Here is a 20,855-nt window from a genome sequence, read left to right as displayed (position 1 = left end):
GAATAACATTTCTGAATCTGGTAATTTGGTCTAAGAGTGCTATTATGGCAGAGCTGTACCAGCTGACATATGTCAGAAAAGTTTATTTGGTTTGATTGAGTAACTTGCTGCCACTGGCAAATGGAAGATTCAAATGCTCTCTTTAGCCAGATTAAACCAGATCGAGTCACAAAATTTGCTGACTCCTCTGCAAATTCATGAATGATTCAAAAGCATCTAGTTTGCTAAATTAGTAGCTAGTTGGCCTTCTCATCTATTTTATACTTTCAATTTTAACAGTTTAAAAGATTGTAACTCAAGAGTTGGTATCTTCGAAATATGAGATAAAAAAAGAGCCAATAAATTTAAGGCACCTTGTGATGCAGCCAATTTAGCATTAGAGTTTTTAAAAATCGTAATGCAACTGAGCCGAAAATTTCATTGAGTTCGGATAGGTTTTATAATCGGCGCGAGGAATCTTTAAACAACCATGATTTTTCGCTCGAGTATCCGATTTCAACATGCAAATCTAATTCGGAAAACACTTTATGGCATCTACCCTCGAATTGCGAAGCTATTCTGGCCGAGTTTGGGATCCAAATTCAATTATTTCGATCTTTGTTTTTGCATTTTTAAGTTTTTTCCAGAAAATTCTGTATTTTTTCTGTCTTTAGTCCGATTATTAAATTATTTTAATTTGATTATATTTAGAAATATATTAGAATTTATTATCTTTATTTAGTAGGATTCAAGTATCGCGTCTATATATATATAGACATGGTGTTTGGTTAATATAGTTAAATTTTTAGAGTTGATTAATAATATTTTCATCTTTGTCAAAGAATTAGTTCTTCGTGTATTCCTCACTTTCTGTTCTTGTGTCTTTTCCCTCTCAATGGGCTTTGGCCTATGTAGTAGATGCATGCAATAACAAGATTTTCACAGAAAATATAAAGGAAAAACAAAGTAAAATCTTTGAAAATGTTATGAGCTGCTAAAGAGTTAAAAGTTTGAGGAGCAAATAAAACTGAGTAGAGAGTTTAAATACTGAGGGGCAATTTATTTTAAAAGTTCCAAAAAGAAACTATTCTCTACGATTTTTTTATTTTAATATATGTATCAATTATCATAAACTTTAGATATTAATTTCTTATAAAGTAGATAATAATTCTTTTTATATTATTAATTTTTAAGACCGCGTGATAAATGGATAATAGTTTTCTAAAATATACAATTTTTATACAAAAATATTATATAATTTTGGTAGGCGTTAGATGTAGGGACATGCACGGCACTACAATGATAGCAATAAAAGATGATATATAAAAGTGGTTGGAAATTAAAAGAAGCAATGTACTGAGTCTTTGACCGGCATGTTTGAACAAAAATTGCTATAAATGAGATTAAATGAAATATAATAATTTTATAATCATAATATTCTCAATAAGATAACTGTACAAGCCAAACATTTGAAATATACAATTTTTAACATTCTTGTTATTACAAATAAAACTTTTTATAAGAATCTTGAATAAGGCGACTAGACGTCCTCAGTGTAACTTGTCAACGCATTGTATGTATGACACCCTCTTTATCATCACCCTCTTGCTCATAAATCTTAAAATAAATTGTGAATCTTTCTTGCATATATATATATATATATATATATATATATATATAGAGAGTTGAGCTAGAAAATATATTCAGTAGTAAACGAGTCGTTTTACTACCTATTTGTTTTCGATGATAGAGCTTCCAAATGACGATCGGTTCGTGTTAAATATGATCTAAACCATTTAAACTACCAGAAATCAAATTTCACGCACTTTCGATATTGTTCTTTTATCATCAGTGAAACGAAATAATGGTGAAAATGAATATTTTTTAAAAAATGATGATAGGGAGTCTTATAATCAAGATCAAGAGTATAGATCTTGTTTTAAATAGTTTAAAGAATTTTCTAACAAAAATTCAATTGATTTGGATATCTTTACGCCGTTAAACGAGAAAACGCCTCTTATCGACCATTAAAATTACAAATTTTAAAATCCTTTGATCATTAGGCAAATGATGTCGAAAGATTTGAAATTTGATTTCTAAAACACTTTAAGTGGTATAGATCATATTCAACCGGAGCCGATGTCAATTTGAAAAGCTCTATCATCGAAAACAAATAGGGTAGTAAAACGGCTCGTTTACTACTGATAGTATTCTAGCAAAACTCTATATATATATAATTAGGCTGGAATACTATTTAATAGTAAAATGCACTTTTTGCTATCAAGTTTTTAACCCTTGGATGAAAAAATTATAGGGTCAGAATGATATTAAGCCAGTTAGGTTGAGTGGTCCCCTTAGGGTTAAGTGGTTCCCACTAGTTATAGTATTTAATTTAATGGTTAGAAATAATGAAAAGATTAATCCAAAGGCTTAAAAACTGGTAGCAACAATGGTATTTTGCTACTAATAGTAGCCCAGTCCAACTATATATATATATATATATATATATATATATATATATATATTCCAACCTTGCAAACACCTCAAATCATAGAAGAGAGATATAGAGCGAGAGATTGAGCAAAATGATGAACGTGGTCAAAGCAGAGAAGTCGTTGGTGCGCTTCTTCGTAAAGAGGGCAGGGTTGCGACAACACACTATTGAGATTGAGCCTGGGACGATTATAAGATTTTGGATCCCAAAAGAGAAAGTCCCGAAGCAGAAGGGGACCGTAAACGAAGCGGTTTTCAAAGGAAAGAGCGATGTCAAAGCAATTGGCAAAGAAAAGAGCGGGGAGAACAGTAAGAAGAAGCCGGCCGTCGTTCTCATGCACGGCTTCGCAGCCGATGGCATCGTCACCTGGCAGTTCCAAATCGGCATACTAGCGAGGCACTATGAGGTGTGTAAAATAACTACAATCGTTTACCTTTAAAAACTTGCGTTACCGTCCTTTTTAACAAGAGCAGGAGAATACAGCGCGATTGCCTTGTGAAATAACTATATGCCTGTAAAAAATTTAGGCTGGTAGAGAACGATGTTTTAACATTTTATGTTCTGCAGGTGTACGTGCCGGACCTGCTCTTTTTCGGGGGGTCGACAAGCACGTCGACCGACCGGTCCCCCGCATTCCAAGCCCGGTGTTTTCTGACCGCGCTGGAACGGTTAGGCGTGGATGCGTGCACGGTGGTCGGGTTCAGCTACGGGGGGTTTGTCGCGTTCAAAATGGCAGAGGCGAAGCCCGACGTGGTGCGCAATCTCGTCGTGTCGGGCTCGGCCATCGACTTGACCGACTCGATCACCGACGAGTCGCTGGAGCGGCTCGGGTTCGCGTCGCTGGCCGAAATGCTCCTCCCGGAATCCGTGAAGGGCTCAAAAGCGCTTTTCTCCGTTGGTGCGTACAAGAAGCTGCCGTTCCCGGATTGGTTTCATAATGATTATCTTAAGGTATACATTTTAGTTTAATTTTTGAGTTTATTACGGTTGTTAGAGAATTTAGTTTTGCTATATAATCTATAATAATAATAAAAATACATGAAAGGAGAACCTAAAGAAGGTCTCCCATGCATTTTTTGACTTCTATTGAGGATTAATTGCGCCATTGGTCTCCGACATTTTTATAATTTTTTATTTTGGTCCTAATATTTTGCTTTTTTTTTTTCAATCTCTTGATTTTATTATAATTACATTTATATTTTGAATTTAAATTTAGACAAATTGAAACAACTAGTTTTGAGCTATCAAATTAATTTATTATTTTTCTAACCAGTAAAGGCTACCAAACATAATGCTCTTATTACTCCAATTAATTTTTTTAGTATTTTTTTATTTGTAAATTCCATACCGATGATTATAGAAAAATATTACTCATCTTTTTAAATATTAAAATGAGCTTTTCTTTTATTTTCAATTAATTTATTCATTTTAATTATTTGGTTTAGATATTTCAAAAAGAAATATACGTTAATTTCATTATTTAATTTTTTTTAATACTGAGATAAATAATATTTAAAAATATTAATGTACATAATTTATGATAGCTACAAATGATAAGTGGATTTGTGCTTTTCGCTAGTTATGTATTATTGATCATTTTTCTAATATAAATTTTAATAATAAAATCTGCATTAATTTATACGCCGTAACGATTAATTATAGTAATAATATCTACCTTCCGTATCGCACGGATTTCTTAACTAGTCGATGATAAAAATGGTATGTTTTGTATGCGCAGGTGATGTTTAGTAATAGAAAAGAGAGGGCGGAGTTGCTTGAAGGGTTGGTGATAAGGAACAAAGATGCAAAGGTTCCGGCGCTAACGCAGGTGCTCGGTTGTTGATCAATCTTTCAGAATTTTAATTTTGATTTTACTATATAACTTTTCAATTTATTTGATTTGAGCCGGCCGGCGACACTTTGATTTAAAATTTGAATTTGTTATTTATTTTTACAAATTTAGTTCATATACTTTATGCAATTCTCACACTATAAATTCATTAAAGTTAAGAATTGGCTTATATTTTAAAATTAAAGTGTTGTTCATCGGCTCAAATCAAATAAATTAAAAACTTAAATAACAAAATTAAATTTTTTGAAAAGTTGGATAGCCAGATTAAAATAGTGTATAATTCAGATAGAATTCTGTACATTTTTATCTTAATTAAATCTATGCCATATTTTGAGTATAAAATATTAAAATAATATTCTTGATGTTTCAAATTATTTGAGATATTATTAATCCATACAGCATTAGATATATATATAAGTACTAGATAATGGACATTCGTGAGGCTGCGGATTCAATTCATCATCTTAATTATCATTAGAATTCGTAGGTTATTATCAATGCAATCAATGTAATAGATAATATGTCACTATATTTCATTTATTGTGAAAAAATAATGCATTTACCTACTTTATGAAACAATTTAAGCTCTGAAGGCTCAATCTACAATGTTTATCATGTAGTCTTTTTTATTTTTTATTTTTTTTAGAGAAAGGTATCATACTATTCGTTTTGTTTATTTTTTTAGAAATAAATTTAGCTAGAAATGTGAAGCAACCAGACTTCGAATTTGAGATCTCGGATACCAACTATCAAATTCTTTACCACTTGCGGTAGGGACAGTCTGTAATCTTATAACTCTTTTTGACTCTTTTTGAGTTGCAGACTTCGCATTTCGCTATCTTTATTAGACTTATCCATGCAACTTGTTCTAATCCTTGGATTTAAAAGTAAAGTATTATGAGCTCAAACGCATTTAGTAGCTGATGACTATCTAATTGCTTATAATTTATTATAGTTAAACTAATTAAATTGAATTAAATTATTTTTTTAATGATAAAAAATGTATATTTGATGATTGGAAAACATGACAGGGTAATTTACAGGGAACTACTGAGATTATTAAATGTTACATCTTTTCGAAAAACTAAAAAAAAGAGTACTATATATTACCTCACATGGTATAGACCCTACCATGTTATCACATGTGAGTCCTAGTCAGGTCCATTTGAATCTAACAGATCTGGGGCTCCACCCTGTTTATTTCAAGCCATTTATTGTTCCGATTTTCCGAACTAATTTAGGTTTAATTTATGGGGGTTCGCTCTCAAATAAATCCCCTTAGTTTCAAATTATTTGAATTTTTGTTTACTCACTCTTGGTTTTGAAACGTCTCGAGTTGTAAGCCAATTTGGATTTGGATTGGTTGGAGTTGAAGTTGTTATTAGTCTCTCAAATCAGCTGGTATTGGATCCTCTTTAGGGTTGCGGATTTGGGGTTAGGGTCAAATTTAGCCGCCTTAAATAGAGTTCCTTCTAATACGAATACTTCAGCTTTTAATGCTCCAGTAAATGCACCTGATAAAGCCGACATGGCAACATGCAACATGTGCAACATGTTTTATATATATATATATATAGAGAGAGATGAGCTGAAATGCTATCAATAGCAAGCGGGCTCTGTTGCCACCTATTTGTTTTCGATGATGAAGCCTTCAAATCGACGATCAGTATTATTGAACATAATCTATACCACTTGAAGTATCTAGAAACCAAATTTCAAATCTTTTCGACATCATTGACCTAATGATCAAAGAGTTTCAAATTTTGTAATTTTAATAATAGATACGAGGTGTTTTTTCGTTTAAGGTATAAAGCTATTCAAATTAATTGAATTTTGGTTAGAAAATTTTTTAAACTATTTAAAATAAGATCTATACTCTTGATCTTAACTACGAAATTTCTATCATCATATTTTAGAGGATATTCATTTTTAACCGTTCATTTTTATTGTAGATTTTTATAGACGTCGTACACAATGTTCATTTTTTAGAGAAAAATAGTATGTATCCGTTTTATTTCTTTTTTTAAAAAATATTATTTAAATATATAAAATAATTAAATTTAAAATTTAAAATTTTAAAATCTAATTATTAAATTCTTTTGTCATTTATATATATTAGGAACACTGGGTCAAAATGCCCTTGTACAACTTTTGGAGGCATTAATTACTCCACGTAGCTTCACGCGATTTTAAGGTTACACCTGTATTCTTTCAGAGGACGGGGTCAAACTGGAATTACGATGATGATGATTATTATTATTATTATTATTATTATTATGCGTAAACTTCAAATACCACCCGTACGATTTCATATTTTTTCACTTTAGTGCCTTATATTTTAAAGTATATCATTTTAGTACCATATGGTTTTATTCTTCTCTTTTCGTCAGCCTCTTCGTTAACTTTTCGTTAAATCATATACAAAATACTTCAGACACCCTACCTATAGTTTATCGAATATTCACTTTAGCAGTCTTTAGTTTTAATTTTGTTACTGATTTAACAAAAAAAATAGTAAAAGGGAATAATAAAAAATAAAATAAAATCACAAACCACAAAAGCGATACACTTTAAACCTCAGGGTACTAAAGTGATCATATTCAACGGTGCCAATCGTCGATTTGAAGGCTTCATCATCGAAAACAAATGGGTGGCAACGGAGTCCGTTTGCTACCGATAGTATTCCAGCTCAACTCTACTTATATATATATATATATATATATATATATATATATAGAGAGAGAGAGAGAGAGAGAGAGAGAGAGAGAGAGAGAGAGAGAGAGAGTTTGACTGGGCTATCATCGGTAGTAAACTGCTCGGTTTACTACCGATTTATTTTTTTATGATAGAGCTTCCAAATCGACGATCGGCACCGTTGAACATGATTTACACTATTTAAATTATCTAGAAATCAAATTTCATAATTTTTTGGCATTACTAACTGAACGATCAAAGGGTCGCAAAATCTATAATTTTAATGGCCGATATGGTGCGTTTGCTCATTTAACGGTATAGAAGAGTTCAAATCAATTAAATTTTTGTTAAATTTTTTTAAACTATTTAAAATAAGATCTAGACTCTAGATCTCAAATATAAAAATTGTATCATCACTTTTTGAAATATATTCATTTTCAGCCTTTCATTTTTCTGTTCACTTGATGGACAAGAGAATAATATCGAAAATATGTGAAATTTGATTTCCAAAAAGTTTAAATAGTTTAGATCATGTTTAACGGTGCCGATCATCAATTTGGAAGCTCTATCATCGAAAACAAATCGGTAGTAAACCGAGCCGTTTACTACCGATAATATTCTAGCAAAACTCTATATATATATATATAGAGAGAGAGAGAGAGAGAGAGAGAGAGAGAGAGAGAGAGAGAGAGTTGAGCTGGAATACTATCGGTAGCAAACGAACTCCGTTGCCACCCATTTGTTTTCGATGATGGAGTCTCCAAATCGACGATCGGCACCGTTGAACATGATCAATCTATACCACTTGAAGTATCTAGAAATCAAATTTCATGCTTTTTCAATATTGTTCTCTTGTCCATCTAGTAGACATAAAAATGAACGGCTGAAAATGAATATCCTCTAAAAAATGATAATAGAAATTTTGTAATCAAAATCGAGAGTATAGATCTTGTTCTAAATAGTTTAAAGAATTTTCTAACCAAAATTTAATTGATTTGGATAGCTTTATACTATTAAACGAGAAAACGCCTCATATCTACCATTAAAATTATAAATTTTGAAACCCTTTGATAATTAGGTCAATGATGTCGAAAAAATTTGAAATTTGGTTTCTAGATACTTCAAGTGGTATAGATCATGTTCAACGGTGCCGATCATCGATTTGGAGGCTCCATCATCGAAAACAAATGGGTGGTAAACGGAGTCCGTTTGTTATCGATAGCATTCCAGCTCAACTCTATATATATATATAGAGAGAGAGAGAGTCCGGCTGGTATACTATCGATAGCACGGAAGCCTCCGTGCTATCAAGTTGTTTTCAATGATGCGGCTTCCAAAATCAACGATCGGCTCCGTTAGACTTGATTTACACTATTGAAAATATTTGAAAACTAAATTTTATAATTTTTTGACATTATTTACCTATCAAACGAGTAGTCTAAAAATGAACGGTTGAAAATAAAAATCTCATAAAAAATGATGATAAAAGACTTGAATTTAAAATTAGAGATAGCGATATTCCTCTAAATAGTAAAAAAAAAATTTCTACAAAAATTTCATCAGATTTGAATTGTTTTACACAATTAAATTCACAAACGCATCACATCGGCTGTTAAAATTGTCATTTTTGAAACCTTTTGATCACTGGCCAAATAATATCGAAAAATTATGAAATTTAATTTTCAAATATTGTCAATAATGTAAATCAAGTCTAATGGAGCCGATCAAACTCAAATATGGATATTTAAATTATTACTTAATTAATTGCGAATTATTATTTAAAATCTAAATTTCGTATAAATTTCGTATTGGCAGATAACGATCAAACTCAAATTTCGTAAATTAAAATTTCGTATTGGCACGCAAATATGGATATTTAAATTATTACTTAATTAATTGCGAATTATTATTTAAAATCTAAATTTCGTATTGGCATTAAAATTTCGTATTGGCACGCAAATATGGATATTTAAATTATTACTTAATTAATTACGAATTATTATTTAAAATCTAAATTTCGTATTGGCAGATAACGATCAAACTCAAATTTGAGACAATCTCAAATATGGATATTTAAATTATTACTTAATTAATTGCGAATGTACTCATAAATTTTTTACCGTTTGATCTACCCTTTAATCATTTTCACCCGTTAGATTATACTATTCAACCAACCACCCACTCAACCCTAGGGGGCCCACTATCAATCTAACCGTAACTACTTTCATTCCAACCGCACATTTTTTTATCTGTACGGCCAAAAAGTTATGAGTACAAAGGGCTCTATACTCATATGTGTATAGTAGCCCCAGCCTATATATATATATATATATATATATATATATATATATATATATAGTTTTTAGTACTATGTAGGTGAAAATTTAGACTCTGAATATTGAATACCTTACTTTTAAATTCCAGACCTATAGATAGCACATTATTCATCTACACAAGTGGACTGATGATATGATAAATGTAATTATCATTACTGACTAGCTCAATTGGTTGGTACTCCAGGCTCTGGATTACAAAGCTAAAGGTCACAGATCGGTTTTCCATGTATGTTTAAAAATTATGTGATTTAGCTCTTGACTTCTTAGGGAGATTGTGTTTAATGAGGTTTAACTTCGTCACTATGTTTCATTTTCTCTCTCTCTCTCTCTCTCTTATTTTTCTCTTATTTTGTCAATAGGACTTGTTGAAAAGTAGTTGATTCAGCTTATCTCTTCCTTGAAGTAACAAAATAACATTGTATTTTTCTCTCAGTTATTAACACAGTTATTCTCTCTCTCTCTCTCTCTCTCTCTCTCTCTCTCTCTCTCTCTCTCTCTCTTTTCTTTTTTCTTTTTTTTTGCAGAGGATACTATTGTTGTGGGGAGAAAATGACAGCATATTTAAAATTGGACTAGCTAAGAACATGAAAGAGTAAGTTAACAACACCACCATTTTTCTTTCTTTTCTTAACTGCAGTTTCTTATTGCTTTCTATTATTCCACTCCCTTATTAAGCTTATTAATTGATCACACTGTAATAATGGCCAAAATAAATTACTTAGACAGTTTCACCTTATGATAAAATGAGACAAAGATAAAGTGTCTTAAGCAGTAGCTACATTAACATATCAACCTAATAATATTATTGGTGCATTGTGCAACTTTCACATTACAGAAGCAAAATTTGTCAAGGAACTAGTTAACAATAATAAAAATATAGGGATTAAAACATGGAGCATCAATCACTATCAAATGTGATCATTAATTCCCTAGAGACCAATTATTCCTTACAAAATTGGATTAAAAAAATATACAAAAACCCTCCAAACTACAGGCCCTTTTTGAAACAGACCCCTGAACTTTTTTTTTTTTTTTTCTGTAAGTCATTTTTCCAAAATTGGGGTAGCAATCAATCATTAGCAGTTAATGACATCCACAATTCTATCACCTATTCTGAATAATTATGTTTAACAATTCTATCATCAAATTTAACAAAATTTGGAATTTAATTGATAAGAATAACATAAATGAAAAGAATCAACAGTTGATAGAATTACAGAAAAGGAAACATAGTTGAGAGGTTTATTTCGAAATTTAGCATTAAAGACATGCATATGTAATCCTCCTGCACCTGCCAGAATCAGCTTGTTGAAGCTCCACATTCACTCTTGTTATTTTTAATTTACAACAGGCAACTGGGTGAGAACACCACACTGCAAGCCATAAAGAAAGCAGGCCACCTTGCTCACCTGGAGCGGCCGTGCGTCTACAACCGTCACCTCAAGGAGTTTCTGGCACAACTCCACAATGAACCTTCGCAGAAATGAAATGATTGAATCTCACGATATTTGTTATTACTATTCAAATCAATTGTGTTTTCCCGATACATTTTATTTATCTCGATGTATCGGCATTTAAAGTGAAAAAAATATAAGTTACACTTAATCCTTCACTGATGAATCAACTTTCCTTGGCTGGTGCTCATACAACAACACGGTTGTATAAATACAACAACAACAATAATAACAACAACAACAAATTGAGGCAGAGTGAATTCAAGGATGATTTGATTCGGCCTTGCGAACTAGGGTTTGTAGGGTTGAAATTTGGAGAGATTTGATCTTGCTTGCAGATCGAGTATGATATGAATTCATTTCAAGGAATTGCAAGGTAGAACTGTAGATTGAGTCTTCGGGGACTCATCTGAAAGACCATTGAATTTCCTCAAGCGTTCTTCCCTTCGTCTCCGGCACCCATAGGATCACAAACACTAGAGTGAACACACTCACGATCATATAGGCGGTGAATGTTCCTGCAAAAAGGAGGAATTAAAAAAATGTAAGGTTCCAAGTGTCTGTGCACGCGCGCGCGTGTGCGCACATAAGGAGAAAATATGCAAGACCCGCTTGAACTTTGTAGCCGGTTTGGTCACCACATAGCTCTGAATTACATTATTTTTGTTAAAAATCTTCAATCGTACGAAAGTTAAATGACTCAATGTTTCCCATTTGGGGATAATTCAGGGATTTTTGAATCGTTTGGTTTGGCTTTCACGTGATTGGACATTGTTAAGAAAAACTAAGAAGATATAAGGCGTTTAATGAAACAATTAGAACATTTATGTAGTTTATTTTAGCTTTTTAAAGTTCTAATGGCGATATGTAAATGGGCTAATGTTCAGGGAAGTCGAGGATGGGTTACTTTCTGTCCTTTTTTTTTCTACGCAACACCCTGAGAGAGAGAGAGAGAGAGAGAGAGAGAGAGAGAGAGAGACCTCCAGTGCTCCAGTTCAACATCAAGGTTGCAGTCATTGTAATAAGCCATGAAGTCAGCCAGTTGGCAAGGGTTGCTACACTACCAGCAAGACTCTTAATATTGACAGGAAGTATCTGGAATAAGACATAATAAGTTAGGACCCCAAGCAGCTTAACAAAACAAATTTGAATGACATTTCTGAATCTGGTAATTTGGTCTAAGAGAGTGCCAGTATGGCAGAGCTGTATCAGTTTATTTGGTTTGAATTAGAACTTGCTGCCACCGGCAACTAGAAGATTCAAATGCACTTTTTGGCCAGATGAGCCCACATATTGCAACTTGTCTGCAAATTCATGAGTAATTCAGGAACTTTTGGTTGGCTCGGTTACTAGCTAGTTTGCAAAATAATAACAGCTTATGAATTATTCATAATTTTAGAAATTATGAAATTATTCATTGCAAAATAACTTTTTCCTTATCTTTTTATCTCTAAATTCATTAACAAATCATAATTATATAACATTCAAAGCTTTATTTATCTGGCTGATCTTCTGATGAAAATCTCTCCTAACTTTATCTAATTTCAAACATGTCCGCATAGAATTACTTATCCCAAATGCAGGGCCCATGTTTATAGGTAAACTGCATAATATCTATTTAGCATGTACCAAAAGGGAAAATCAATAAGGTGATAATATGGTTCAAATGAGAGCAACTGACTTCAAAACATAAAACTATTATCAGAGTGATTCTACAATTTTTGCAGCATATCATAAGACGCTACTCTCTGACATGGTGTTTATTTTGAGCTACTTCCAGTTCATCCCAACTGTATTCATGACCATAGGGAACTAACACCAAACAAGTTCGTCATGCATTCGTTGACTAATTCAATTCTTGATTCACATAATTAAAGCCCTCTCACTTGAAATCACTGAAAACAACCCAAGTTACTTAATGACCTCGTATCACACTTATCAATTCATCTCTCTAGTTACTAGATATTTTTTGTGGATTAAATAAGCTGAATAAGGGTTTTCACCTGAGACCAAGAATTAAAGTGCCATGGCACGAGGGCATGCCGCTCCCTGCCTAGCACGATATGGCACAGGCACGTTTCCGTGCCAACACGTGATACACTTGCGTGCCGATGAATACGTATGACCTACTACTGGTACGTTTTGACACGAACTTATTTTAGTTTTTTTATTCAAACAAACTCTTATAATATTATTTTGAAAATTTTAGTCAAATAATTATAAATATTTGCTATATATAGCTTATTATACTCATCAATTAATATACTGGTAAGTTTTTTTATATATAAAATGTAACTATACCTGCTAGAGACTAGAAATAAATAATTTTTTTAAATTATTTTAAATTTTATTTTTTTATTAATTTTTTTAAGAAAAATTGTTAGAACTATCAATAAAAATTTAGCAATAAATTACATGATAAATAAATTAAATGTCTTGTTTGGATGTTGGAATAAATTATCCAGTGATATATTATTCAGTATGAGGATACTCTATTGTGATTGGAAGCTAAGAGTGTGATAAAATATCTAGAATGCATTCAACCTTTAAGTCATGTTAAGATAAATCACCTTATGGGCGAAATATACTATCCTACCAAATTATGAATGCTAAGACCTTTCAAGGAGAAAAAAATAAACTCTTACTTTCCAATTATGCAAGGAAATCATCATACTAAATGATAACTTATTTTGGCATTTAAATAAGGTCTAAATCTAAGAAAGTGTCAATGCAATAAAGGTTAAGATACCAGGTAAAATCTGAAGTACGGTGGAAAGCTATATCATTGCTCTAAAAAGGAGTATCAACTGATAAAAGTTCTAATTCATGCAGCTTGAGTATAAGTTTAATTAAAATCGAAAGAAAATTATCACAGGGCAGACACAACAAATATGTTAGGAATTAGAAGACCAAAGGACCAAAATGTTCATGAAATATCTCATACTAAATATTAAACAGAAAGGCATCGCGATAGAAGGACAAAAAGAGAAGAAATAAGAAACATCTTTTGTTTCTAAAGGGCACTAAACAACTCAAAGTTAGCACAAAAATAAATTTCAGTAAAAATATGGTACCTTAATATACTGTTTCTGCCGTCCTATCCTACTTAACCATGTTAATTTAATGAGAAGAATCCTACATACCTCAGACATTATGATCCATGGAATGGCTCCCAACCCAAGAGAAAATGAAATCACATAAGCCTGAAGAACATAAGCACATGGATGATTAAAGGAAATATTACTTGAAAGAAAATTGCAGGAAGATAACATAAAATAAAAATCATACCACAAGTGCAACCAGTGACAGTATGCTTAGTATAAAGTATAAGTCAGAATCTTCAGACTGTGTGCCCTGTTTCCAATTAAATACAAAAGCATGACAAAACCATTATAGAACCTTAAATAAGAGAAAATTGTATAGAATAATCAATAATTCACTTTTGGGATTAATTTGTATCATTACCAGATATTAAGCATATGCTCTACTATACATATAAAAGTACAAATATCAGCAATGAAAATGAACATGCTCATAAGCATAATTCCAGGCTGACCTTCAAGAAAAATACAACAGCAACAACGAGAAGACTTAAGGTCATTCCAGCAGTAGAGACCTGAAGATAAGAAGTTCAATGTTTAAATTCTCTGCTAGTAGTTAACGAACAGACGCATGGAGCAGGGGAAAAAGGTTTTGTCAGGTCTAACCATGAGAAGAATTCGTCGACCAGCTTTATCGAGCAACCAAGTTGTAATTCCAGTTGCAACAACCTGGATAATATTAAGGTAACATAGAATTTTTGAAGGGATAATGATCAAAGATCGGCACATTCAAACTCTTTGATGAGTATTTTAGATGGGATGTCAAGAAAGATTTTATTACCTGAATAGCACCAAGACCACAAGTCGCTAAATCACTGTTTGTAAGTCCTGTTCAAGATATTTTGAAAGAAGTCAAAATTGAGAAGCAGCTTTATGCATTACCTCTCAAATCTCGGTTGACACACTGATAGTCGTCATTCAAAGCATAAAGACGATTAGACCACCTTCAAGGATTTAAGCGTCCATCGGCATGGGCCGTATCTACCGTGCCGTATCATGCCAACAAGATATCGGCATGATACAGCCCCATGCTAATGGTACAGCTCAAAACTCTTTATTTTTTAAATTAGTAAGTAATTTTCTCAATAAAGTTCAAAATATTAGATAAAAATACATAATAAACAGTTAGAACATTTTGTTGCTAAAGAAAATAAATATTTCATGGCATTCATGCTATTATATGTCAGCACATATGAATTTTTTTGTGACCGGCACGCATCGGCACGGCCCAACATGCACCTTGCCGTACCGTGCCGGCAAGTTTTCGGCATGACCCCATGCCACAGCACTTAGATCCTTGACAACCTTTGACCAAGGAAAAACAGTACATGATGTACAAAGGTATTATATAACCAAACGATAATAGATGTCAGGACTTGAAAATAAAATATCAAAATTATAGCAAGGCTGGTTGCAACCTTAGGTATAGGAATCTCTCGTCGTCTTAAGCCCACTTTGGATGAAAATGAGAAAAGCCATTCAAAAAGATCAATCTAGATGGAAGCAATTTCATATCAATTTTGAATCATATGAAGGTTTCGTATTAACTCTTTTATATATAAGCTTATCTATTAAAACAAATTTCTGCATTTTTTTTATTAGATTGCCATCCTAGTTTATAAGTCCGCCCACTCTTCTTCGTAGTAATACCCTTGCAAGTAGTGGTGACAAGATATGTGAGCAACATGCAGTAAGTTGAGCCCCTCCCCCGCCCCAAAACCCCAACAGCAGACCCCCACAAAGAAGAGAGAGAGAGAGAGAGAGAGAGAGAGAGAGAGAGAGAGAGAGAACCTGATGAAGATGCTCAAATAGTTGAAATTATTTAGATGATCATAAAAGCTACATCAATCAGCTTACTACTTTTTATTACTAGTCAATGTCAGCCTGATTATAGTTCGAGAAAACTACTGAAATCGCGGTGATTAAAAATGATGCATGCAGCCTTTTTTCTCAGCAATTAGACTTTACATATGTTGATTTGTTTGTAACTATAGATGAAAATTAAGGTTTAGAATCACTTACAAGGCCTCACTGCTGTGTAATTCCTTTTACCATGATAATTGGTTATAATCATATTAGGTCTCAGAGCATCATTGGTTCTTCTTTTTAGGAGACAAAGTAGGTTGTCCTAAGTATGAGTATTATCCTCCTATTTAAATTCATCAAATATGAACTAAAACCTGTAAATAACACCATTATTACAGCTGGTTTGCTCAATGCGTCTCTGAGATCAATATTACCAGCTGGTACGAGACTTCATCTGAACTGAAAAAAACACATAGCAAATAAACCGGACTGCAAAAAAGCAGTTTTCAAAATCAGTTCAGGTCCGGTATAGATTTCAGGAAACCAGTTTTCCGGTTTCCCAGTGTCAGATTTTAAAAAGTGGGTTAACCAAACCAGAGCAGTTGCGTTTATAACACATTAATAAATATACATCTATAGTATATACAATGTAGAATTTCATGCCACTTAGAAGTTAGCTCATAAAAAAGGTAAAAAGTTGCAGACTAGTGTTTTTCATCTGCTTTTCTCTTGCACGTTAAACAGTCACGCTGGTCGCCCCCCAAGCAATTTTATCGCAAAGTAAAAATTGTTTAATGAGAGTAGTAAGTCCAACAGCAGAAAGGTTGCATATCCAACAAAATAGATGGCTTAGCATGTAACAACTATAAGCCCAATATGGCAATAAATTCAACCGACCTAATATTATGGCCTACAGGCCTTATATCGAGATATGAATCCTAAGTTAATTCATGGCGGAACCTACATTACAAAGGATCATTTCTCCAGAAAATGAGTTAGCTTAATAAGTTAATAAAGACAACCATCAGCAAAAGTAAGTAAATTATTGTTAAAGCCTAAAAATTACCATATTGTATGGCACTTTGCTCAACAATATTCACATAAATTGTCGCTTAGTGTTATTAGATTGATGAAATTAAGCCAGAGAGAAATTTAATACAGCAAAACTTACCTGCAGCTTTAAAAATGCTGCCGGCATAAAAAAGGATGCCATTGATTCCACTTAGCTGCTGCAGAACAAGCAGGCCGATTCCTATCTGAACAGTAAGAAGGCCAAAGCATTCAACATTAGAATAGTAAAACTATCAGTTTACAAGTACAAGAAACATAAGGAAGAAAAATGACCCAGCAGGCAACGAACCATGAGAGGAACACTATATCTTTTTTGTTTGAGGTCTGCAAATCTGATCGTAGTCCTTCTCCTTGACGATGCTACTGCTCTCTGTACAAAGTGAGATGATTCATTAGCTAGTTTTTTAGGTTTCTTGTTTTTTTTTTTTTTTTTTTAAAGTAGGTTTGAAAGTCACTCTAGCTAGGTTTGATAAAAATGTTCCAAAAATTTAAGCTATTTCAAGAAGATAATTCGACCTTTATTTCGTTCGCTTCTGCAGTAATATCGGTATCAAATCCTCTCAAAACTTGTAAGGAAGACTCAAAATCTTCCATCATTCCCATCTTAGCCTGAACAAAGAAGGAAAGAAAATGATTAAAAAGAGCTTTTAGCATTATTAAATTAGATTATACATCATGAATCTTACCAGCCACCTGGGAGACTCTGGGATGAAAAACAGACCGGGAATCAAAACTGTACAGGGTAATATTCCTGCAAGCCATGTTGTTAAGACCATTGATCAGTAATTTCACACAAATAAAACTTGCTATTTCAGCGGTTTTATGATCCACTGGCAAGATAACATGAGCATTAATTTCTTTTCGCAAATGGACGCCCGAAATTCATCTTATCAGCTTATCACATACTCGTGTAGTTGTGTACAAAAAAATTATCATCTTTTCATCAATGACTGGACAAGCTACTGAGAAATTTTCAACCTTACCTATCACCGCGAGCAATCTCCACGGAACAAACATGCCCAACAGGTAAGCAAACATGATACCAATCGTGACCGATAGCTACAAACATGAGAAACAACACAAAGCCAATCTGCGGTTATCTCCATCATTCATAATAAGAATAAATAATGATGAGACGATGAGAAACATGAGCGAACCTGATTCACTGAACCGAGCGCTCCTCTCATGTTCTGAGGAGCTATCTCCGCTATATACACAGGTACCTAATAGCATAGCTCAGGCGCATCAGAGAATAGAACGAAAAAAGTCTGTATAAAGATCCATCTACAAATAAGGCTTCGAAGAATTGCAACGAACCGTATATGATATAACGCCAACTCCAAACCCTTCTAGCAACCGACCCATATACAAAAACGAATAGTCCTGCACAAATTAAGCACGAAATCGAGACATATAAGAGCAATTTCCTGTGATATGGGAAAGAAAAAAAGGGAACATCATGATCAGCTTGCTTACTTTCGCGAAGGAGATTGCGAGCCAACCGATGATGTTGGGAATCGACGCAATCATCAACGACTATACACAAAAAAAAAAAAGAAAAAAGAAAAAACACAGGCACCACCATCATCTCATGCTAGCTAGCTACAAAAAGAGAAACACCATTTCAATCATCGTTTCTTACTCCTTTCCGCCCGATGTACTCGGCGATCTGCCCGCTCGCGATGGCCCCGACCATGGCGCCGACGTTCGAGAGCGATCCGAAGAGCGAGAACTGCAAACACAGCCGAGATCAGAGATCCATTCAGCTCCAAATCCCAAGTAAGAGATTACGAAAGAAGCAATGAAACGAAATTCGATTCACTATGAAGTATAATCATCGTGCAGGAACAGGAACAGGAACGGAGGAGGGTAGGGACCTCGGAGAGGGAGAGGGAGAGGTCGGAGATGATGGATTCCTGGGTGGGGGAGGAGAAGCCGGCGGTGAAGCCGAACTGGATGGGGCCGAGGGCGACGATGAGGGTGCAGAGGAAGGCGGAGATGGAGGAGTCGCGGATGACGGAGGCGGAGGAGCCCATCTTCTCCATCAGGCTCGACTGCCGCGACCCCATCCCCATCCGATACCAGCTGCCCGTGTGCAGGAACGGCTTCTTCAGCTCCGACCGACCCCCGTCCTCGCTCCCGCTCTCCTCCCTGAAGCTCATCTTTCCACCCCTCTCTCTTTCCAACAACTATCCTTCTTCTTCTTCGCTCTAAGTACGCCTCTCTCTCTCTCTCTCTCTCTCTCTCTCTAAATTTTTGTTGCCTATATATTATGTTTCTTCTGACTTCTCCCTATTTAACAAAACACAATAATTGGAGCAATTGCGGGATAGGATGGGAGGAGGGGGAGAGACGGTGCTGTATACGGATGTGAAAAAAAAAAAAAAAAAAAAAAAGGGACCCGGACCCGGAGGTGAGGTGTGTCTCACGAGGGCCATCTGTCTGACCGATGAGCTGGACAACCCATATTATATTATTATAATTTTTTTTATTTTTTTTAATAATAACTAGTTTTATAAATTTTTGTCTTGTGTCCTGACACGTCGCGAGATCAGATTCGGGGCAAACTTTTAAAAATGAGCAACCGAATCTGTTTATGAAATTCAAAATTTGAATTCGAAACTAAATTCGATAGATTTTAAAAATATACATCTAAATCTGATTCTGATCAGAAAAATTTGAAACTGAATATAAATACAAACCGGAAATAATTATTTTTTTTTCTTTACAATATTTTAAAATATATTATATTAAATTTAAATTTTTAAAATATAAATTTAAATACAAAATTAAATACATATATATATATTAATATAAAATCAATTGAGCAGGTAAAGTCAAAATTCATATCTAAATTTAAATTTATAGTGTTTTTATTTTTTATATTCATATATGAGATTATATTCATTTAGTATCGAAAAAAAAATCGTCCTATTCGAATTCGAATTTAGATAAAATTTTAGAGATCAATATCTATTAACACTGCTATTTGTGTTAATCCAAGTTGAAATCGGGAGTAATTGGCAATGCTAAATATAAGAAGAAAAAGGGATGGATTGAAATGGGCATCGGTACCCATTCACTCAGTTAATTTTTTCTATTTGTATTTTTGCGTATTTTTAAATTTATTTTTGCTGTTAGAATTTCTCTTTTATTTTTTGTTAATCGTAACAAAGATATTGTTCTTTTTAGACAACAGTTAAAGAAGGAAAAAAAAAAGTAAGGAAAAGGAAGAGAAATTGTACTCTAAACATCATAGCCATCTTATTTTTAGAATTTTTTTCATAACTAATTCATCTAAAAGCAGATCAATTACGTGTACAAAAACAAAAATAGTAAAAATTAAATTTATCATCAATCTTAACAATAACGGCGATGGAGTGGGAAAAGAGGTTTTATATAATTGACAAAAATAGCAGGGATATAAAATGGCCAATTTGCATAAAAAATTCACTTATTTTGGGCTTTTGCAAAACCGGACCACCTTTTTCGTTTTTGCAAATTCGGTCCGCTTTTTCAGCAAACTGACCAAAATATCCTTATTACTTTTTCTCTTTCCTTTTTCTCTCTTCTCTTCGTTCTCTCATTCTTCTTTTTTTTTCGCCGAAAAAAAAAAAGCGACGGCCGGAGCGGCGGGCTCTTCTTCTTCTTCTTCCTGCAGGAGCAATTTTTTTTCTCTTTTTCTTTTTCTTCTTCTTTTCTTCTTTTTCTTCCTGTAAGAGCACGGAGCGCGCACGGCGACTTCCGGCCTCGCCACGGAGCCAGACCGCTCTACCCCCACGCCCCGCTCAAGCCGGGGAAGCTCTACTTCCTCATCGACCTCCCCCGCGCCGACCTCGAGCCCGACCATCGCCGCGTTGGCGCAACCGGCGCCGGCGCCGGCGCCGCGCGTTCCTCCTAGTTGCCCGAGGAAGGCCGCGCGTCGGACTACGAGCCCGACCACTCGACCCCGACGCCCTGCTCAAGCCGAGGAAGCTCTACTTCCTCCCCGGCGCTGACCCCGAGCCCGACCACCGCCGCGCGATTTCACCATTACACCATTAATGGTGTAATGGTGCACCATTACAC

At 34.0% G+C, this 20,855-nt stretch overlaps 2 protein-coding genes across 2 annotated transcripts; one reads left to right on the top strand and one right to left on the bottom strand.

Annotated features, from left to right (window-relative positions):
• On the top strand, window positions 2,494-10,967 carry LOC109717873 (2-hydroxy-6-oxo-6-(2'-aminophenyl)hexa-2,4-dienoic acid hydrolase-like). Its single transcript, XM_020243822.1, has 5 exons — window positions 2,494-2,879; window positions 3,041-3,424; window positions 4,212-4,301; window positions 9,880-9,947; window positions 10,707-10,967. Exons 1-5 carry the CDS (start codon window positions 2,565-2,567, stop codon window positions 10,840-10,842), a joined length of 993 nt encoding a protein of 330 aa, XP_020099411.1. The 5' UTR covers window positions 2,494-2,564; the 3' UTR covers window positions 10,843-10,967.
• Window positions 10,845-19,136, bottom strand: LOC109717872 (sugar transporter ERD6-like 4). Its single transcript, XM_020243821.1, has 17 exons — window positions 18,665-19,136; window positions 18,430-18,519; window positions 18,264-18,323; window positions 18,105-18,170; window positions 17,945-18,010; window positions 17,771-17,846; window positions 17,474-17,538; window positions 17,304-17,396; window positions 17,077-17,157; window positions 16,888-16,972; window positions 14,692-14,738; window positions 14,517-14,579; window positions 14,366-14,425; window positions 14,098-14,163; window positions 13,953-14,012; window positions 11,790-11,904; window positions 10,845-11,327 (listed from the first exon to the last, which is right to left on the bottom strand). The coding sequence occupies exons 1-17, from the start codon at window positions 18,947-18,949 to the stop codon at window positions 11,215-11,217; spliced, it is 1,491 nt and encodes a 496-aa protein (XP_020099410.1). The 5' UTR covers window positions 18,950-19,136; the 3' UTR covers window positions 10,845-11,214.

The sequence above is a fragment of the Ananas comosus genome, linkage group 11 (assembly GCF_001540865.1).
Source record: "Ananas comosus cultivar F153 linkage group 11, ASM154086v1, whole genome shotgun sequence".
Classification (NCBI taxonomy): Eukaryota; Viridiplantae; Streptophyta; class Magnoliopsida; order Poales; family Bromeliaceae; genus Ananas; species Ananas comosus.
This window is presented reverse-complemented; position numbering and strand designations above follow the sequence as displayed.